The 21,425-nt window shown below is 37.7% G+C and overlaps 1 protein-coding gene across 8 annotated transcripts in view; it reads right to left on the bottom strand.

Moving 5' to 3' along the window:
• Positions 1-21,425, bottom strand: part of ESRRG (estrogen related receptor gamma) — a 592,374-nt gene that overhangs the window by 141,263 nt on the left and 429,686 nt on the right. For all 8 annotated transcript variants that reach the window (NM_001132224.1, XM_063728289.1, XM_063728299.1 and 5 more), the window contains 1 exon segment: positions 11,445-11,561. In NM_001132224.1, the coding sequence (NP_001125696.1) occupies positions 11,445-11,561 (117 nt within the window).

Here is a 21,425-nt window from a genome sequence, read left to right as displayed (position 1 = left end):
GAAGTTGGTACAGAAACCAGATCTAAGTAGAAACACATATTAAGTTAAACCAGGTAATGTAAATTACCTCATTTTTACACATTCTACTCCTTAAATTTCCCATATCCCCAAGATACACACAAACACTAGTAAAATGGTGCAGACATAATAAAATTATGATTGTGCAGCCTATGTAGAAAAGATTTAATAGATGAAAATGTAATTCTTGAGAAAAATAGGAAAGGGATTTTGATCCTAGATACACACAATCTTTCGAGAAACAGGTTAACCAAAGGGCAATTGCTAAGATACCCTCCCTTTGGGTTTTGCCATAGGTCCCATTTCATCTCAGACAGTCATCTATAAAAGAAGAGTATCTTACAATTGGGGCTTTTAAAATAGTACAAATCCTGACATTCCTGTCAAAGGGCTCTGTAATGCTTCCTGCTTCCAAAACCATTTCCATATCACTCTCTTCTAATGGCATGATTCATATTCATGTCAACTTGAAAAAGCACTGAAGCCGAAGTAAGGTAAAAACAAATTTATGTTGTGGATAATCAGCTGAAATCCATCACACCTGAGGGTCAGTTACTACTGTGCTGGGGCTGAACAGTCTACTTGGGTAAAGGCTGAGTGGCAGTGGCAGGTCCTGATATTTGTTCTAGTAGCCACAAAGCCGCACTGGCTCTCAAAAAGCACAATCTGCCATTCACTTAAGTCTGGTTTGCCAGCAAGCCCAAGGATGGACTCCCCACTAGTACCATCAGGCTCAGGGAATTTGGCTAGCACCGGGCACCTCAGACTTCTGCCAGCTAATTGGCTTTGGGGAAGCCGCTGACCTACTCTCCACTGAGTGGCTTTTGTGAACCTGGAACCTAGCCTGCTTCTCATCATTGATCAACCTTGGCCAAGCCAGCTGGCTTGTTCCTTTGCAGACAGCTTGCCTTAGGGAAGCTGGTTGGTGGCTCCTCAACCTACTAAGTGAGAGAGAGAGAGAGAGAGAGAGAGAGAGAGAGAGAGAAAGCAAGAGAGGATGAACTACAGAACAATCTCTCAAAAAATGACCAGCGCTCAGTGTCAGTTGAGGGGGACTTAGAGATGAAAAAAATCGTGCCTAATACCTGATATATTAATAGGTGGAGTAGAACTCTGCATAGCCTTAACCAGAAAGGTAACTAAGAATTTAGTAATGGGGCCCAAATGAAATACAACCATGAAGCACTTCATTAAATGAGTCTTATTCAAATGTACACCTGAATTCCTTTAGTTACATTCAAGCACCATGTCATCATCATCAATGTCACATTGATATACATATGCATTGGTGACAAGGAACAAAAATCTGTTGTTTGAAGGCTGGTGGGGAAAAAAATCCACATTAAACAGAGTCCTATATGGTTCTGGCCACCCCTCACCACTTACCAGGCTGGCCTTCTAGTGCCTGAGCAAATGTTCAAGCAGGTTTCCCCCGCTTGGGGCTAAATACGTCAGGGATTTTTTAATCCAAAAAGAATAAAAATATGTAACATATTAGATAAACGCTGGATTCCTAATTCAAGTTCACAAATGGAAATGACAAATAGGGACAATCAAATAAATGATTAACTTTCAATAGTATCCCTAATAAATCAGGGGGAAGAAAGCTAAAGGAACTGCTTCTTAGGATTTCCGTCTTTCTCTGTCCTCTCTAAGATAAATGCTGGGAGCACAGATTTATTCAGCTGAAATAATCTGTAGTGCTGCAACTGGTTAGTTCACATCAAAGATTCCATCTACTTCATTTCTAATGTAATTGTGATTTTAAAATATATACATAAATATAAAATTGTTTTGGAGAAACAGGTATGCAGGGAGTATGTGATAGTCTTCTATGAGCCACACGGATTACATGCAGAATCATGGATTAATCTTTAAAACATTAGCACTTCAATTTTCCCCTTTTATATAATAGATGAGATTATGATACTCCAGTGGTACACTATGGCCATATCTGCCACGACTGAGGCAGATGGTACACAAAGTCAGTGGATCAGATTCATTCCTCTCTACAAAAGCACGACTTATAAGAAATGTGGTTCTGGAGTTCATTTTCTAAAAACTCAGCCAGAGACTAAAGCTATGCCACAAGGCAAAATTTTTCTCTGTGTTCCAATTTGGATTTAAATAAGATGTCATACACTGACAAAAACACAGACCCCTAACTAGAGTTCCCAGGAATTGAACAGCTTCAGTATTACTGATGTTTATTCACATAGTTTGTAACTGTTAAGTTATCCCAAAGTTTATGTTGGGATGTCAGGACTTTCAGAGTGGGAAGTCACTGTAAAAGATAGTCTGGTCTAATCCTCACATGATACTTGAACTTGTTCCCTACAACATCTCTCACAGTGCTGGGAAACTTATTGCCTTCCAACACAGTTCATTCTATTTCTGGACATTAAGTGAAGAATTCAAAGCACTGAAGTGAGCCATAGTTCAAAAAAAGGGGGATGGGTTACTTAAGTCATCTTTTAAGAGCTCAGTGTCTCATAATACCCATAACCTCTGAAGAATCCCAAGCCAAATACACACATGAATATTTCTGAAGTTCCCAAAGAATAACTACATTAAATAAATGTACAGCAGAGGCAGCAGAATCAAAATACCTGCTACAGAACCTAGACTCCTTCATACACTATGAGAACATTGGAAGGTAACAGAATCTCTCTAAGCTTCCCTTTCCTCTGTGAAATGGGGAAACAGCCACCACTGAGGTCATTATAAAGATTAACCAACCCCAACAAAAGCACACAGCACGTAGCCTAATGTATATACAGCTCTCAAAAATCTGTATTATTAGTCTTACCTTCAAAATCTTTACTATTCATTTTGAGACTGACTATTGAAGTTTCATATCAACAAAACGTGAAAAAAAATCACCATCTAGTAATGCAGTATCCGTACATAAAATAACTTTTTGTGGTACCTTAAGTACATTCCCAAATGGCTTAATGTCGAGACAAAGCTCACAGAGAAGGTGCTCTTTGCTATTGCTTATATTATAACTTGGGAGTTTTGTTTAATACTCTGCATTAATGAGGGAGCTTCTTAGGATAATATTACAACAGAGAGTGCAAGAAATACCTGTGAGGTCAATGCAGTTCTATTAACTGTCATCTAACACAGAAATATTTTCCTTGAATACCATTAAAGCTTTCTCCTTTTCTTTGTTCTGCTTTTTGAAGGCAGTAGGAGCCCAAATTTCCCTACCAATAATTTCTGTTTTCAACTTGGCAGCATAATGATACTAGACTTGAGGGAAAAAAAAATCACCTTGGCAATGTCTTCTTCAGAGGTTTTTACAAAAGATACTTTGTTAGGATAAATTGTACTAAGTAGGCTCTTTAACTAAGCAAAAACAAATCCACTTGTAACTAAATGACCTGAGTAGCTTTATATTTTTTAAAGAGAACCTACCTGGAAAACACTACGCTCTTTAAATGAACATTTTGTTAAAATGGAAAATATGAAACAGAAGGGTAATTAGACAAGTAAGTTGCTCTTTGCTACTCCTGCTGATAGGGTAAACTCAGAAGACTCTCAGAGTTTCCACTGCCTTATACAAATCAAGACTCAAGCTGTGGTTGCAGCAAAACAGTTCTGGGATAATTTTTCTTTATATCCTGGAGGCTCAGGCCAACTGATTGGAGAGATGTAATGGCAGTCAAATGAATAAATTTATAATCTGCACTCTCTATGTGTGTATACGTAGACATGCACAAACTGCCTTCCCTAAAAAGATGGAAACAGAAAATATACTCCATGTTGAGATCACTCAGAGTAAAGAGAGCATCTGGACAACTAATTCCCTAATGTAAAAGAAGAGGATCTCCATACTCTTACCATTTCTTCCACCCAAGGATTTCCTAAACACTAGGTCAGTGCTATTAATCTATGAGTCAGAGCAAAAGATGAAGACCTTTAATTCCATAGAGACTGGCAATTCTGGATGGATTTAAAATAATTTGTCAAGCTAAAGGATTTAAGCTGGGCAAAAATGGCATGACCCTTTTGAGATACAGCATCCTCAACCTTACCATTTGACCTTCACGACTCCTGATGTACATTGCCTTCTCTAACTCACAATCAGTCCAATACTCTAGCCTGCTCAGTTATCCCAGAAAGACTTTTCCTGGACCAATCCCCATCATTATCTCTGACTTCAGCAGTCCCATCAAACTTTAGGTAAGAAGGCTGGTTCCCTCAGAACAGAACCCTAAGGAAAAGTCACCTCCTAAATAATGTCATTTATTTATATACCTCAAGCTCAAAACCCCTTGTTAGACTCATAAACTCCCCTGCTTATTGGGATTTCCAGGACTTTTTCCCATTTTGTCCACCCACCAAATAAGTAGTTCAGGTCACTCTTGGACTACCAACAGATGCAGGCAATCAACCCAAGCATGGAGCAGGAAAGACCTCTTATTTGGCCAAGGCTGCCACACAGCTCGGCATAGATACAGGGTGGTCCTAGGCATATGACATACTTGGCTTTTAATCCCATTTCCACTTTATCTGCAGTGGGACCGTGGGCAAGTCACTAAAACTCTCTGACCTTGGGTTCCTTATCTGACTAATGAGAATCTGACACCCAGGGTCCCACTTTTCTACACTGGGTGGGGTCTTAACATGATAATTAAAGCTTAATACCATGTATTGTCTCACCACAAATGGTGACTTATTCCAAATGCCAATTCTTAACCTCTGCTTTTACTTCATCTGGAATGTGGGCATTCACAATTCTACTATATTGTTTGCACTGCCTACCTGGAATCCTCATACTGTGTGTATTTTCTAGACTTCTACAAAGTAGAGGAAATATTCATACATAACACTGAGCACCTCTGTAATTAAAAGATACTTTATGCTTTTTGTCTTTCTTTCTTTTTTTTTTTTTTTTTTTTTTTCCTGAGACAGAATCTCACTCTGTCACCCAGGCTGGAGTGCAGTGGTGCGATCTCCACTCATTGCAACTTCCTCTTCCCAGGCTCAAGCCATCCTCCCACCTCAGCCTCTGGAGTAGCTGAGACTACAGGTGTGCACCACCATACCTTGTTAATTTTTTACTTTTTATTTTTATTTTTTGGTAGAAATCAGGGTTTCATCACATTGCCCAGGCTGGTCTCAAACTCCTGTGCTCAAGTAACGCTCTCACCTCGGCCTCCCAAAGTGCTGGGATTACCAGCATGAGCCACTGCGCCTGGCTGAAAGATACTTTAAAGAGATCAAATCAAAAATGGGTATCAATAAAACACATAACTATCTGATTTGTTTTGCTTGTTTTAATAACTTATTGTTTCCTCCAGAGGAAATATTTAGAAGCCATTTAAAATTATATAAGCCTGCTGTTCTCCTTTCCTACTGCTATCAATATTTTTATTTAAAAAGTAACAAACTTCAAATAAAATCTGACTGTTAGCAATCACAGCAATCTGTGTTGAGATTTCAGATGCCCACAGAAATAAAACCGTACTGACTGCACTTCAATATATTGACAAGAGCTGGGAGGAAATGTGAGGAAATAAAGAGCAAAAGTTTTTCACACACAGGCAAAAATACACAATCAATACTTCAGTTCCTACTTATTTAAATACCTATTAATTGCTCTACTGTGCCTTCAACTCTCACGTCTGTTAACTTTGAAAAAAATAACATATTTCTTGCTCCCCTAGGAAGACGAAAAGCATCAGAAGAATTTTCAGTTAAGACAAAATTCACAAATAGCACATCTCATTATCCATATCTGTCAAACCAGAGCTCCTATGGTAGTTCCAACTTCATTGATATAGTCATCAACATCATCATCATCATCATTGTAATTATAAGTCTCTTGGTGTCATATATTGGAATAATGTTTCTATAGGCATTATATCATTTTTTAATAAAATATATATACTTTCAGATTTGAAGGGGTAAGAAAGAATATAGTCTAACTGGTCCCCTGCAGATACAGGAATGGAGACTCTTAGACATGAATGGACTTGCTCCAAATCACATCACAGTATTAGGTAGTCAAGAAATCAAAATTAAAAACTAAAGCATAGGCCCAGGCGCAGTGGTTCATGCCTATAATCCTAGTCCTTTGGGAGCCCGAAACTGGAGGATCACTTGAGGCCAGGTGTTTGAGAACAGCCTGAGCAACATAGTGAGATGCCATTTCTACAGAAAAAATTAAAATAAAAGTAGCATGGTGGCATGCGCCTGTAGTCCCAGCTACTCAGGAAGCTGAGACAAGAGGATCACTTGAGCCCCAGAGGTCAAGGCTGCAGTGAGCCAAGATCATGCCACTGCACTCTAGCCTAGGGGACAGAGCCAGACCCCTTCTCAAAAAAACAAAAACAAACAAACAAAAAAAAGCCCACAAAAATTTACTTATGAAGTTAATAGGATTCTTACAATTCTCCTTGCTCATTTTAAAATGTGTGCCACTTGTCCATTTTCTTTGGTGGGACATTAGCTTTCTCCTCCCTCTCTGCTTTCTCTTCTTCCTCCTCTTCCTTTTCCTTTCAAGACAAAGGAGTAAGTTCTCCTTTCTGAAGCTAAACCAGTAATTTTAAATCTTTCTTCACCTCGAATGTTGTTAGTGAAAACCTCTGCTTGGGTTAAAGCCCCTTTTTTCCTTTTTATACTGTTGTCTCTCTTCATTTGACCTAAGGTCAGATATTAAAGACTAAATTTCCTCATGAAATTTCTGAGCAAATTTTCACTTATTGATGTGCTTCTATAAAAAGTTTGGAAAGCACCCCTAAGGCCATTGACATTGCCAAAGGATAACAAATTACATGACCTTGGCTTGGTCTAGCAAGTCAAGCTCATAGTGTCTCCTGCTAAGCATGTACTAGACCCTGTATCTACATTAAATCTCTTGGTCTTCACAAAAACCTCACAAAGTAAGATCCACCTTCAGTCTCATAGTTATAAATAAATAGGCTAAAGTGAGTGAGTCTTAGAGAAGTTCTTTAACTTGCTCCGAGTCTCAGAGGTGGTAGAACCAGGGCTTAAATCTATAAGCCACCTGGTCCCAAAACTTGAACCTTACTGTCTCTGGCCACAGTAGCTAATGTTGACCTGTTCCTTACACTAGGCCACATGGTATGCTAAGCTCTCAACCTGCAGTATCTCATCAGCTATTTACAACATGTTGTTTGCAAATACTATTAGTGGTACCATCATTTTACAGATGACAAAACAGGAGATTAGAAAAGTTAAGTAGCATCTTTTTAAGGCAAAGGAAAGAGCACAATTTTTTGGCATGAAATAACAAAACTGGTCCTCTAAGTTGCCTCGTTTCATCTACACTTTGGCATGCAGGCTGGCCTGGCTAAAGAATATAATGTGCATGAATGTGAGTCTTTTGCTCACCTGCAAGAGTAACAGAAAAATATTTGAGTTGCCAAGGTGAAAGCCATCATGCCAATAAATATCAAAACACCCTTTAATCCTTTGATCAGTGAATTCCATACCTAAATAAAATGATTATTGCTTTCATAAAATGTCTCTGTTTGCTACTGACAGAGAGCAAACTGAGCTAGTATGTCCTGCAATAGCCTTTAAATAACCAAGGAGAGAGATCAAAATAAAAATAAATCTTGACCAGATTTATAGGTGCACCTTGATTAGTTCTTGTTATTTTCCTTCAAATAAGCAATACCTGAAAAAAATGAAAAGGGAATGTTGAGACCAGATATCATGTAATAGATGGGCTTTCTCTGACATACAGTATGGTATAATGACAAAAAAATAATGCTGGCCCATCATTTGTGACACTTACCAGCTAAGTAGAGCAGAGAGAAAGACAAAGAGGATTTTTTCAGGATGCGGAATGGTGCCACCACTTGGATTTCAACAAATTATCATTTGTTTTACTGTACTTCTCAAAGTTTTGTTGAGTGTAGCATTTTGTTGCTTTCTCTAAGACAACACGTTTTCCTTTTCTTCAACTGATAACAATTTTTTTGAGAAATTCTAACATTAAAATCAAATGTAGTGTATTCAAGTATAATTCCATTGCTTGCTAATGAGAAAGCATATCTTATAAGAATTTTAATTATGTACAATGTGATGAAACTGGAATTGTTTACCTACTAAGCCATCACTTTCTCCTTCACACTCCCACCAACGCTCAGATATCTTCTCAAAGTGAGATGCCATGATTAATAGAAATGCCAGTCAATAAAGCTAACGATTATTATTTTTAAAACAGTGTAATTTTCATTTTTCTATCAACTACCCTTTTAATGAAAATCTCATTTCCTTCAGGCAACACTTTATCTACAATGGATTTGGCCAGTTGAATAAAAATACCTGTTAAAGGAGAGAAAGTTCCCATCAAAGCTGTTGAAATCTGATTTCATTTCAGATTCTAGAACTAATGTTGTTTTTTGTTTAAATAGATTTTGTCTGTCAATTTCCAGACCTGCTGTGCCATCAGCCTGTATGGACTGCTGTGGTCAACACGGGGGTTGTAGCAGCAAATTTTATTACGGACTGGTAATTGAATTGAACAGGTTTACATTTGAATAGATTTACTACATCATGATCTCTGACATACTTCATGGGACTGAAATCCCTCTCCATCCATAAAGATACATTTAAGACAGTATCATTCTCTCCAGGCTTCGAAAGCAAGTCTTGAGCCAAGGAGATGGCCAAACATAATTGTGCATTTAGATGCAGGGTACAATGCAATATTTCACTGCATTTTTAAAGTATAATAGAAAAAGAATATTCCATATTTACTCATAACCATCCCATCCTTTCGATTTGGTGGTTGTGGGAGGTGGGGGGAGGTGGTTAAAGAACTGATATTTTGCCATCAAAGTGGGCATTAAGAAGTAAAGGAAAATAAATTATTATTTGAGTATATCAGCAACAGCAGCAATTCCCTAGAAAACAGATACTTGCTTGATAACAGCAACTGAAGAGGTGTGAATTATAGATAAGCACTGTCCCATTCACTTTCACCAACAATGTTTGATTAAACACAGTTCACACCTCTTCATTCACTCTTACCGCCCTTCAGGATTGTTCCTGCTAGAAATCACAATGGAAAAAATATTTAAGGAAAAATATCTTCTTTAAACCTGGAAAAGCAAATGGTATGTAAATTACAGCACTAAATCGAGCTAATAAAAAAATTATATATTCCTAGAATTCGAGAAGTGTCTCCATGTAATTCAGTTTTTCAAAATAAAACCTAAATATAGATCACTACCACATCAATACAAGTGTTCATTGTTGTATTAATTTTAGAACTTTTTAAAAAATGGATTTGCTTTTGAAAAATAATGATTCCTCAGCTTTCAAGGATTTGAAATCATTCTTAATTCTCTTTGAATGAGCATAAGTTTAGTTTGAGTCTCTACAACGAAACTAAGTGGCAACATAAATATAATTAAGGCCAGAAATTGACTGTCAATCACTGATCATTAACTTTCAGAAATATGTTTTTGTTTGTTACTCTGCTATAGGGGTTAAGGCAATGGCTAAGATAAAGAGCTCCGCTTCACAAACGTAAGCTACCACCATCATCTTAGCTGAGAGAAAAACTCTGTCATGTGGGTTGGGTGGTTGTTGTCTTAATTATATGTTTTCCTTTATCAAAATTGTCCTTCTGGCAATTTCACATAAGTTTTCTCTAGCAAGAACCACCTTATCTGTCTTGTTCACTGTTGTATCACTGGAGCCTGGAATAGTGCCTGGAACATGGGAAGACCTTAGTACATATTCAGCAAATGGATTACTAAGGTAAAACATGGTAACTCTGAAAAATCCTAAAAGGGCCAAAGGCTATACCATAAAAAGTACCCCCATCCTCATTTTCATTCACCAATGTGACACTGTCACCAGTCTTTAGGTATCCTTCCTTCCTTCCACTTCTCCATGTATACACATGTGTATATCCATCACAGTGTATATGACGTCTGCCGTCCATTCTCCTTTCCACCTCACTCTATACACATATATATACGTATACACACACACACTCTCATACATACACACACATACATATATAATGAATCATACTATTAAAAACTTGTTCTTATATATTTACTTAGTAATGTATCTTGGTCATCTTTTTATAAAACTTTATTATAACATTACACACTTCTTTGTTTACAGCTCTTTCTCAAGGGAAGAGCAAAGTTGAAGACTAGAAGAATTTGAGAGGTCTTCTTTGTTCCTATTTGATAAGTGAAAGTCAGAGAAATACGATGTGAATTCCATATAACCAAACATAATCTGATCTATTCATTTTCCTATAATATTGTTCACAGTAAAAATCTTGAAAGAAGAACAAACCGGGAAAAATTATGACACAGCGTGGTGGCACACACTCATTGACACTCTGATTCACTCTTGGTGAATTAATATGTGAGCCTATTTGGATTTAAGAGTTAAAAAATAGGGGATCTCCAGTGAGAACAAAATATAATAATAGGACAAGCCCCAGAAACAAAGCATAGTTCTATGATGCAACAGAAGTTATACATTTAAATATTTAATGAATCTAATTTTCTGTCAAACATTAATTACCACCTTTTCATTGTGTTACTTTATAAAACTGTGTTTATTTCAAACTCTGGTGAATTTTCTGAAGAAAAGGAAACAGAAAATTCTAAATGCAGTATGTAAAATGCACATTTACAAACACGCACACAAGTAAAGCAATGCATTACAGAACAAAAACTGAATCACAGGCCTCACAAAGTAAAGAAAACTTTTTATCCATCTCCAAGCTAACATGTGAGTTTCACTAGAAATGATGAAATATACAAATATTTCAGGACCTTTGACGTGTGGAATAGTTGAGTGGCATCTAGAATCAGTGGGTTCAGTTCCTGGCTCCACCAATTATAAACTGTGTGAGCTTAAGCAATTTGTTTAGCACAGAACACATGTCACTGTTGCTATGTTATGTTTGTTGTTGTTATCCCCAACTGAAAGCAAATAGAAAGCAATTTTAATATCATATTTTAAGCTCTTTGTAATAGAAAATAAAGTCTAAAAGATAAGGGTGGGAAAGAATAAAGAATGCGTTAAACCCAAGATTAATTAAAAAAAAAAATCTCTCTGCAAACCTAGTAATGAGAAGAAAACCAAAAATTCAATGACAGTAGCCTCTTGGTTTGTCTTCATCCTTTGCTTTCTGCAAATTGTAAAGAAGATAAAAGCACTGCGGTCAAGCATACCTGGTGTGTTTCGCTGTACATCAGATCCTCCTACCTTGTCCCTTCCTGTCAATATGAAGTGGTTAGCCATAAGTTATCAGAAAGTCCAGGTATAAAGGAGTATTCTGCCATCAGAGTCAGGGTACTTACTGTTACCTCATCTTTTTCTGGTTTCTCTAAAACTGGTGGAATTTTTGCCTCCCATTCCCACACCAAAATTGAAAGCTCAGGGGCATTAGCAAAGAGCCTTACCTTCTTTCAGCATGCCCACTTTTAAACACTTCATGAAGCGGCAAGCCTGGCAGGATTTACGTCTGCGCTTTGTAATTTCACATTCGTTCGTGGCAGGGCAGCTGTATTCTATATTGCCTAAAACACAAGTTTGAAGAAAAGTTGTCAGATTTGCAAGATCCAGGAAACATTAGCTTCCCAAAGGCAATGTCAACTCTATTATTCTTACTCTCCCACCCCAAAAAATGTCACATGAGACTCAAGAGAAATGTCATAAATATCATCAAGCTGGATGCTCTGCTATAATCACAAAAGATATGTGGGACAAGGAGAACAAACATGGTGAAATGCTTCAAAAGACGAAGTTTAAAATTAGCCTTCAAAACATTATGCTGAGTCCACCCATGCAAAATAAGAGTCCTCCAGAGTCTTATGATCCAAAAGAAATTTCAAAATAGATTATGTTCATGAAAACACAAATATCAAAACCAGATTATTAGATTGTCAATCCTGGATTTATTCTGGTTCCTAATACTTTGGTGTATCAGGCTTATTGTCTTTCTGACACTGAACAATATAAACTTCACTGTGGAAAATGATATGTGAACAAATATGGCATGTTATAGTAGGCTCCTAGAGGGTAGGGACCGAAATTACATAGTTGTTGCTTTAGCACTTACCAGAGCCTTACAGCACAATTCTGCACTTGGTAAATGCTTACTGATGATGGTGATGATAATGAAGATGATGGTCATCATCATTATCATCATCATCATGATGTGTGTTACATAATTTGCATAATTAATTCCAAACACTGAAGTTCCCTGATGTTAGAACAAAGAAGAAACTGCTATGAAATTACATATTTTTAATATTAGACTTTGTATCATTTATGGTAGTACCTACATATTTAAAATGGCAACTAAGAAACCAGAAGAAGATCCAAACTAAATTTTTTTTTTCAATTAGTACCAATGGCAGTGTGTGGGATGTGCTCTGGGGCTGCCTACAGCTTTGTAAAGAAGCTGCCTTTAAAATAAAGCTTTTCTCCCCAATCAGCTCTGTCACATAGTGCTTGAAGGTCTTTGGTTACTTCCTAACCCTTTCCCCTTGTGATTAAGTGCATTAGTATCTTAATGAAAATGCATTCTGTTTATTGCCCTCTTGGGAAGGGGGAGGTCATCACACCAAATGCATAAATTGTCATCAGAGACAGTCCGAGCATAATTGCAATTTTGCTGCTCCGTGTTTGCAATACTCGGGGTCCGTCCAAGTCCCCTGAAACATGCGCAGATTCTAGTAATTAGCATAGAGTCTGCCTGGGACCACAGCATTGATGAAATATTTCAGAGTTAATCACACTTTGTAAACACTGATTTATATTGACTACCTTTCTTCAGACTGATGTCTCCTCATTAAATATCACATTAGTGGATTGCAGGGTAGCACAAAGACTCATCTACTCAGCAACTGCTAATTCAACAGGAAGTAATACCTAACCACTTATAACTACTGAAAACTGGTTAAGTATGCATGACTTGAAAAAAACACATTATAATTTGAGATAGCCTATCAAAATTGCCTAAATTAGCATTCTAATTCAGGGCATTTATAATAATAAAAGCAACTACTTTTTAACAGGAGGTTAAATAATAAGAGTATTATTAATTGCATCAACAGAAGTATATACCATCACCTTCCTTGGAGATATTACTGATGCTATACTCTTAGAAAACCAAGGATAAGTCAAAGAAATCAGGGTGGGCCGGTCACAGCTAAGAATAAAAGGATTTATAATCTGAACTTTAGATGAACCACTCTTCACTGCAGAGTTTCTTCAACCATCTCTGAATATTTATTTTGCATCAAAAGAGTGTTGCTAGTAATTTTCTAAGGGTTAATTAGTATTCCACTACTAGATCCTTCCACCCTGTTCGGCTCCCCCTATACTTACTTAAAAAGAAACAGGCCTTTGCTGTCTTAGGAAGGACTGAACAGTGACTGCTTAAAAGGATCAGAAAGAAAGAAAAAAAAAAAAGTTTGCCAAACAGCATTCTTTTCCTTTTTTCTGCCTGAAAAGTCAGTATGAAGTAACACTTTCATCACTTCCCTTATCAAGGCATGAGTGCTAGTCCTATGCACCTTTAACCCAGTGCTAAAAACTTCTACCAGGATGATCCACTGCCACAAACATAATCATCATTCTTTTAAAACCTGTTCCACTTCCTCTTTGAAAACTGTATCCCCATCCTTCACATCAACAAACTTCTGACAAGAATGCACATCAGGCATGTGTGAGCTCACACCTGGACTATGGCAGTTATCCCCTCCCTGGGATTTTTGCCTCGGTCCTGACCCACTCTAATCCATGTGGCATACCTCTGTCATCTTCCTTTCCCTAGGACTGCTTTGATCACGTCATTATGCTGATTTTAAAAAAATCAATAGAATTATTTGCCTTCTTGAATGAAATATAAACTATAAGGCTTACAAACAGGGTCCTCTCCCAGCCTTTCATTTACTTTTCCAGCAATATTGCTATTATTACCTGACATGAACTTTTTGAGGCAGCCAATTTGATTTATTCATTTTTTGCTAAGTGTCCTTCAGACTTTCCTCTGAGAATTATCTATCTTTGTCACTTTTTCTTCTTAAAATTATTTCCAAGCCTCCTTGTTCAACTCCAACTCCATTCCAATCTTTCAGGAAAACTTCTCTGACTATCCCAGCAGAAAATGATTTCTTGGTTTTCGTATTTTTTCAGGTAATCTCATCATATCCAGACAGATAATATTTTGTTATACCTTTCATACACATATTACCCACTGGACGGTAAGACACTAGAGGACAATGGACATTTCTAATGCAGTATAAAAACCATCCAAGCCAGGTGCAGTGGCTCACGCCTGTAATTCCAACACTTTGGGAGGCCGAGGCAGGCGAATCACTTGAGGTCAGGAGTTCAAGACCAGCTTGGCTAACATGGCAAAACCCCATCTCTACCAAAAAAAAAAAAAAAAAATAGAAAAAGAAGCCAGGCATGGTGGTGTGCACCTTTAGTCCCAGCCTCTTGGAAGCTCGAGGTGGGAGAATTGCTTGAACCCAGACGGCGGAGGTTTCAGTGAGCCAAGATCATGCCACTGCACTCCAGCCTGGGCAACAGAGCAAGACTTCATCCCCACCCCCAAAAAACAAAAAAATCCACCAAAAAGTAATATATAAGTGAAAGAATATACTTATAATAGCTTAGAATTTTCTTATCTCAGGGTCATTATTATGAACATCAATTATGGTGTTATAATGCAGTGTCACAGGATCAAGTGAGCTGCATATCCCATTAGGAAGCAATGTTAAAAACAGTAGGAAAATCATTCCACAAATAATTTAAAAAATAGAAGAAAAAGCCAGGCACGATGGCTCACACCTGTAATCCAGCACTTTGGGAGGCTGAGGAGGGTGGCTCACTTGAGGTCAGAAGTTCAAGATGAGTCTGACCAACATGGTGAAACCCCATCTCTACTAAAAATACAAAATTAGCCAGGTGTGGTGGTGCACGCCTGTAATCCCAGCTGCGTGGGAGGCTGAGGCAGGAGAATTGCTTGAACCCAGGAGAAGGAGGTTGCAGTGAGCTGAGATCATGCCATTGCACTCCAGCCTGGGCAACAAGAGCGAAACTCTGTTTCAAAAAAAAAAGAAAAAAAAAAGTCGAGTTAATTTTTCAAAATCGTCAACAGTAGCTTTGACAAAAATGGAAAAAAAGTGTGGCAAAAGGGGAAAGATTATGCAAAAAAAAAATACAAAAGCTTCTGAGGAGTAAAGTGTGAATAAAAGAGGAAATCATAAAGGAAATTATATTATACAGGAAATAAAAATCCATACTGATATGAATAGGATAAGAATCAAAGGAAAACAAAATAATACAGATAGATGGTGCTAAATGAGTTACATAATTTTTATCTTACTTTATAATTGGAGCTACATTGGAGAAAATATTTAGGATTGATTCAATAATAGTAGCTAAATCTATGAATGACTCATCTAGGAATAATTATGTAAAGATTTTAAATCTCTTCAAAAGGCAGAGGGAATCTGTCAAATAATGATATGAGAGTTTTATATCACATTTAAAGGACTTTGGTCTCCTTTCTATCCATTACATTCCATAATTCTTCAATGATAAGGAGAAATGTAAAAGCAGGAGAGGTTTTCCTAGTGTGTTAGAATGAAGTCTTGAAGTAGAACCTCTGTGTTATTCCTTGTTGAATCCTCAGTGCTAATCGATGAGCCAGGAGTTTTGTATTATGGCTGGTTTGGGATAGAGAGGTGGTTCCTGATATTAAGGAGTCCACTGAGAGGAGACAAGACGTGTAAACAAACATTACATTTTAGTGGGTGGTGTCATGGTTCAGGATGCAGTACTGGCATACTGGTAAGCACATACATTCCCACAAACACAGGGATTATGCTTAGGAAGGTCAGCAAATTCTTCACATAGGAGCAAATGCTTGAACTATGCCATGAAAAATAAAGAAATGACTACATTGGGGTAAAGGACTCCTTCCAGAGTGACAGCAAATACAAAATATGTTTAAAAATTTCACCATGAATGGATGGAAATCAGTAGTCCTAGCATCTTCACAAATGATATATTTTCAGCTGAAGTGCATAGAAATTGTTTCTGATAAACGTGGTCTCTTTCACAAATATTTTCTTTCAATAAAGTTGCCTTGACACATACAGATAATAACCTTGATTTCACTAAGGGACTCTGGTTTATATCTTGGAAAACCAGTCAACGTCATTCTAAATAACTTATTTGCTTTATTTGCTGGAGGAAAACCTCTCTAATTTCCAAGCCCTCCCATTGAGTTACATAGTTCATTGTTGTTGGCTATGATCACCCACCCAACAAAGTCTTTGATCCATGTTAGAGTCTACAGAGATTGTGCCCTTGAAAAACCTTCCCTGGTGATTTTTCTATTCAATAAAGAAAGCATTTTATCCTAAAAATGTGCTGCTCCAAGCACCTGGGTAACAATGTTACATCTATTTTGGTAATGGTTCAAAGACATGACTCCCAGTAGACCATATGATCTCTATGGGGCACTTGTTTTCCTTCCATTCTCTAAAAGTGGAAACTAGACGAAAATATTTCCAATAGCAACTATGGGCACCTGGAATGTGAACACTGGATATTCACTCAGGAGGATGCAGAAGTTATTGTTTACAGCATAGGATTTTCATTTCAGACACGGAGTTTTCTTGGATTATAGCTTGCTATTTTCTGGGACACATTTGTTAGATGGCACCAGGGACTGAATTGGGAAGCTACTGATGACACAACTGGAATTTTCCCAGTTTTGTCAATAGCTAGGGAAGTGTGCTCTGCTGCAGAGGGAACCAAATCAACATGGAAGCTCTGAGTTTTTAAACCAGGCTGACAAGAATGATAGAGCAATTTATAATATCTCCTGGCAGCTTTTCAGAAAGTCCCGGGCTCTGATTACTTATTTCAGAGTCTTTTGTGCAATTAGTTTGCAGGCAATATAATTTTCTCACTTACTGCTTAATAGAATCTTGCAGCTAGCTGGCGGATAGAATAACAGGGTGTATGTAAAACTCCAGCCTGGAGTGCCAGTGGATAATTTGTATATTCCTTTCAGTCACTTAATGGACTTTTACAGTTTGGCAGTGAAAGGGCTGAATGATGTAAATTAGCATGGCATCTCAAAATAAAAATATATGTCAAATCTTTATTCCTGAATCACATCACTCCCACATGGTAATGATGCATTTGGATTTATGTAGTTCCTAAGACTTGTCCTCTTTTTCATACATATAGACATCATAATTGTAAAGCTGATTTGAAAGCATCTGTATATTTCTCCCAATTGTTTCAGTTTTATTAACCGAACCAAATAGCTTGCAATGACCCACAGGGCACTCCAAGTGGGGTTTATCCAATTGTTTTTCAACATTAAGTGATTTAAAAATAATGGGATTTGCCTCAGTACACAATTACAGAGCATTGAAATCATGCAGGCAATAATCTGTAGTATTTTTGTTTTAAAGGCCCTAAAACATAAACAAGAAAGAAAGAAAGAAACCTCTGTCTTTATTGTATACTGGCAAAGGTTTTTCCATTTTTACAGTGATCTAACTTTCCTTTTTTTCTTTGGTTTTCTTTCTTATTTTCAATGCTTTGTTTCTAGCTATTCTGTGCTCTTTTCCACCTGAAAGAGAAAATAATACTATCTATAGCTGAGATTCATATTATAGAATAGTAATTTATTCTATATCTGTAACTTTTAAAAAGTCATAATTACATCAATGCACACGTAAGTTAAGGGAGTTATTTGTTTTTCAAAGAAGGTGTCCACAGTTCGACTTTAAATAAGTTGTGTAGGAACACTACATCTGTTCTCAAGGGATTCCACCAAATACTTTTCGGTGCTTCCTTTAGAACTGCCACCAGAGCCACTTTACAAGGTATAAACAGGGCTTGGGAGGCCCTATATTATACCTCATTTTCACCCAAACATATTGCCCTTTGCATTTTGACATGAAGCCAGATGATTTTTGTTCATTACTAAATTTTAAGTCTACCCTTAAAGGTCAATGATTTGCCATCACTGAAGCCGTTGTGAGACTCTGTCTCAGGCTCTAAAAGAGGATTTCCAAAAATACTATAAGGAATGGGTACTATCACTCTACTAATGGGACCCGAGACCACCTGCCAGGTGAGGTTGTGGCATACTGAAGTCAGAGGAGAGGAGCGTCACATCAGGTTAATAGTTAGAGCTGGCTCTTATCAACGCAATTTCATACACAGGAGTGTGCACAAGTCTCATGCTCTTTGCCTCTGCACTGTCTCTCTACCCCATAAAAAATGAGGTGGGGGAGAGGAGGGTATAGACAAGATCTTTTGCCAGTTGATTCTTTAGCATTCTATAGGATTAAATTCTGACAATCATAAATGTAGTATATAAGAGGCATATAGCATAGCGGCACAAATTGCTGCATTTTCAAGGTGAAACTTAAGCCTCACTTCCAAATAGGAATGGATGATGCTTTACCCTTAAGGAAAAAAGACTGGAAGGATATTCACAAGCAGGCAGGCTTTTAAATCCTCAGCAATGTCTAGTGACTGGAGATCACACACTCTGGTTTCATCCTACAGTGTCCTGTGTTTGGGAGAGTCACCAAGGCTGCAGTCTGTGCCAGTACTGGCCACCTCCCCGTGCAAAATTTCTAACAATAAGATTCTATTCCTCCACTGTATTGAATGAAAAATGGTTAGCTTTTAAAAATGCTATAAAATGAGTACAAATTACTTAGCCTTGATTTTTTTCCAGTTTAAAACAAACTAAATCTTCCCTCAGGTTCCCCTAAATTTGTAAACATGGGCATTCCTTTATCACTTTAATTCTACAACTATCAACTAAACACTAGGCATTGTGCATGTTCATTTTAGGACAAAATTTTTGTATGTCCGTTCTATGTCCATCTTTAGCATATTACTTTGCATATAGTTGAGAAAAATGTCTGAGGAGGAATGTGTGATAGGAGGGGAGGAGAAAAGAAAGAAAGGCCAGGCGCTGTGGCTCACTCTGTAATCCCAGCACTTTGGAAGGCCGAGGCAGGTGGATCACCTGAGGTCAGGAGTTCGAAACCAGCCTGGCCAACATGGTGAAACCCCATCTCTACTAAAAATACAAAAAAAAAAAAAAAAAAATAGCCAGGCATGGTTGTGCATGCCTGTAATCCCAGCTACTCAGGAGGCTGAGGCAGGAGAATCGCTTGAACCCAGAAGGCAGAGGTTGGAGTGACCTGAAATCGTGCCACTGCACACCAGCCTGGGCAACAGAGCAAGACTGTCTCCAAAAAAGAAAGGAAAAGAAGAAAGAAGAGAAGAGAAGAGAAGAGAAGAGAAGAGAAGAGAAAAGAAAAGACAAAAGAAAAGAAAAGAAAAGAAAATGCAAACCTAGGTTCAAGTTCCATCTCTACCATGTTATTGGCTGTGTGAACTTGAACTAGTTGCCTTTGTTACCCTCAGTTTGCTAAATTACAAAAGAGGAATAATCATATCTGCTTTATAACTTTGTAAGAATTATATTAAATGAAGGTATTAAGATCATATACATACAGTTTTGGTCCCTTTTCTGAGGAAAAAGGAGAGAACTGTCTTAAGATCCCATTTATTGTTATTTACCTTGAATTCTAAGGCTTTAATCTCCAGTTTGCAAATATAAAATAAAACCACCTTCCTCAGATTTATACAAGGATGTGAAAATGAATATGCCATTCACTCAGAAACCCTGAAAGAAGATTTTGTCCTTGCAACACTTCTAGGGAGAGCATTTAGCTATGTTTTATAGATATTGAGAAGGAAAGGAAGATAGCCATTCTTAAACGTACCAAAATGTCTAAGAAGTGAGTTTGTGAGGCATCAACCACATCTCCTCATGAACACTTCCTGTGTCTACCTTGGAGCACACACAGTGCCTATCGCTGGGTATGATCTGATTAGAACACAGGGCAAAGCATTTGCAAAGCTCTTCAAAAATCTTATCCCAGCCTTATCTCTTGCCAGAGTCCCAGGTCGACTTCTACCCAATCTCAAGCTCACCCCCTTGGATGAAACCCACATGGCATTACCTGAAATTCCTAGAAAGCAGCATCCTTTCCTACTGCTCCTCTCTATGTGCTGCTTCTATCATTTCTTCAGTGAGATGATCCCAGGGCTCCCAAGACTGAGTTAGGGGTCTTCATGGATGTAACTAGTTTATCCCGTACTTACCTTTCAGGTGAGTCCCTCTCTTAGCACTTAACACACTTTATTATATGTGTCTGTGGAATTGCCCCCTTCCTGTCCCAACTGTATATTCTTTGAGGGCAGTGCCTTACTCCTTTCAGAATCCCCTGTGTCCAAGAGAGTGTCAGGTCAAGTCAATGACCCATAGGAAACACTCATTTGTCAACTTAATTTTTAATGAGTCTGTTATTCATTCCCTCATTTTAGTGTTTAGCTTCAAATTATTCATTAAAAATTTGGAATAAAAGTGTTAGCAATCCACCAGTAGTATATTATTTGGCATAAAACAACACAGACTTATAGGATATTTGATTTCAAAGAGATTCTAAATTCCAGTTGTTTCAGCCCCCTTGTTTTATATAGAAGACCATAAAAGGGGTAAATATGTAATGACTTATCTATTATCACTAGAACCTATGATTGCTCCACCCTCTTTATAAGAATATGGGCTAGTTAACTGCAGAAATGAGACTAAAACTGAGATAGCCCAACATGCAGTTCAATGGCCTTTAAATGCATCCACAAAAAACTTAGATATCAATACCTAAGAACAGGAGAATAACAAACACTAAGACTCACAGGTACTCTTTGATGTGGTTTACATTATGAACTCCCATTTTGTGATTAGAGATTTAAGGCAGAGAGAGAATAAAGTAACATACCCAGAATCATATAGCTAACAAGCGCTAGAGCCAGGATTTGAACCCAGGCAATCTGGATCCAGTCTGTGCTCGTAAATATGCGGCAATGCTGCCTAACTCTAATCTTTTAAAAGTAATTAACTGAATGTTGTTTAGAATAGAAATAAAAATGAAAATTCCATCTTCTGAAAGAGCACTTTGTGTAGCTGTTGCTGTTGCTATTGTTGCCTGTCAGAAAGGAAATTTTGATGCCTGACATAGGAGCCTGAGAGTGATAGGTTCAGGGTGGATCTTGGCATTGTCTTTTGCTGTTGTCAGACTTATGGTGTAAGGGCAGCTGTGGGATAGGATAGGGTTGCTTTTAGAGAACGGAATCTCTCAACACCTCAAAAAGAAATCCCTCAACTTGTCTCTGTACCAGTATGGTTGGTGGCCGGTTTAATTCCACAGAAACCAAACAGAGCATATCACCAAAGCAACAGGTGTCAGGTTGTACACAATGCATTTTAACAATCCCAAAATATTGTTCTTGTTTCTGATGGGAAA

Source organism: Pongo abelii, chromosome 1 (genome assembly GCF_028885655.2).
Source record: "Pongo abelii isolate AG06213 chromosome 1, NHGRI_mPonAbe1-v2.0_pri, whole genome shotgun sequence".
NCBI lineage: Eukaryota > Metazoa > Chordata > Mammalia > Primates > Hominidae > Pongo > Pongo abelii.
This window is presented reverse-complemented; position numbering and strand designations above follow the sequence as displayed.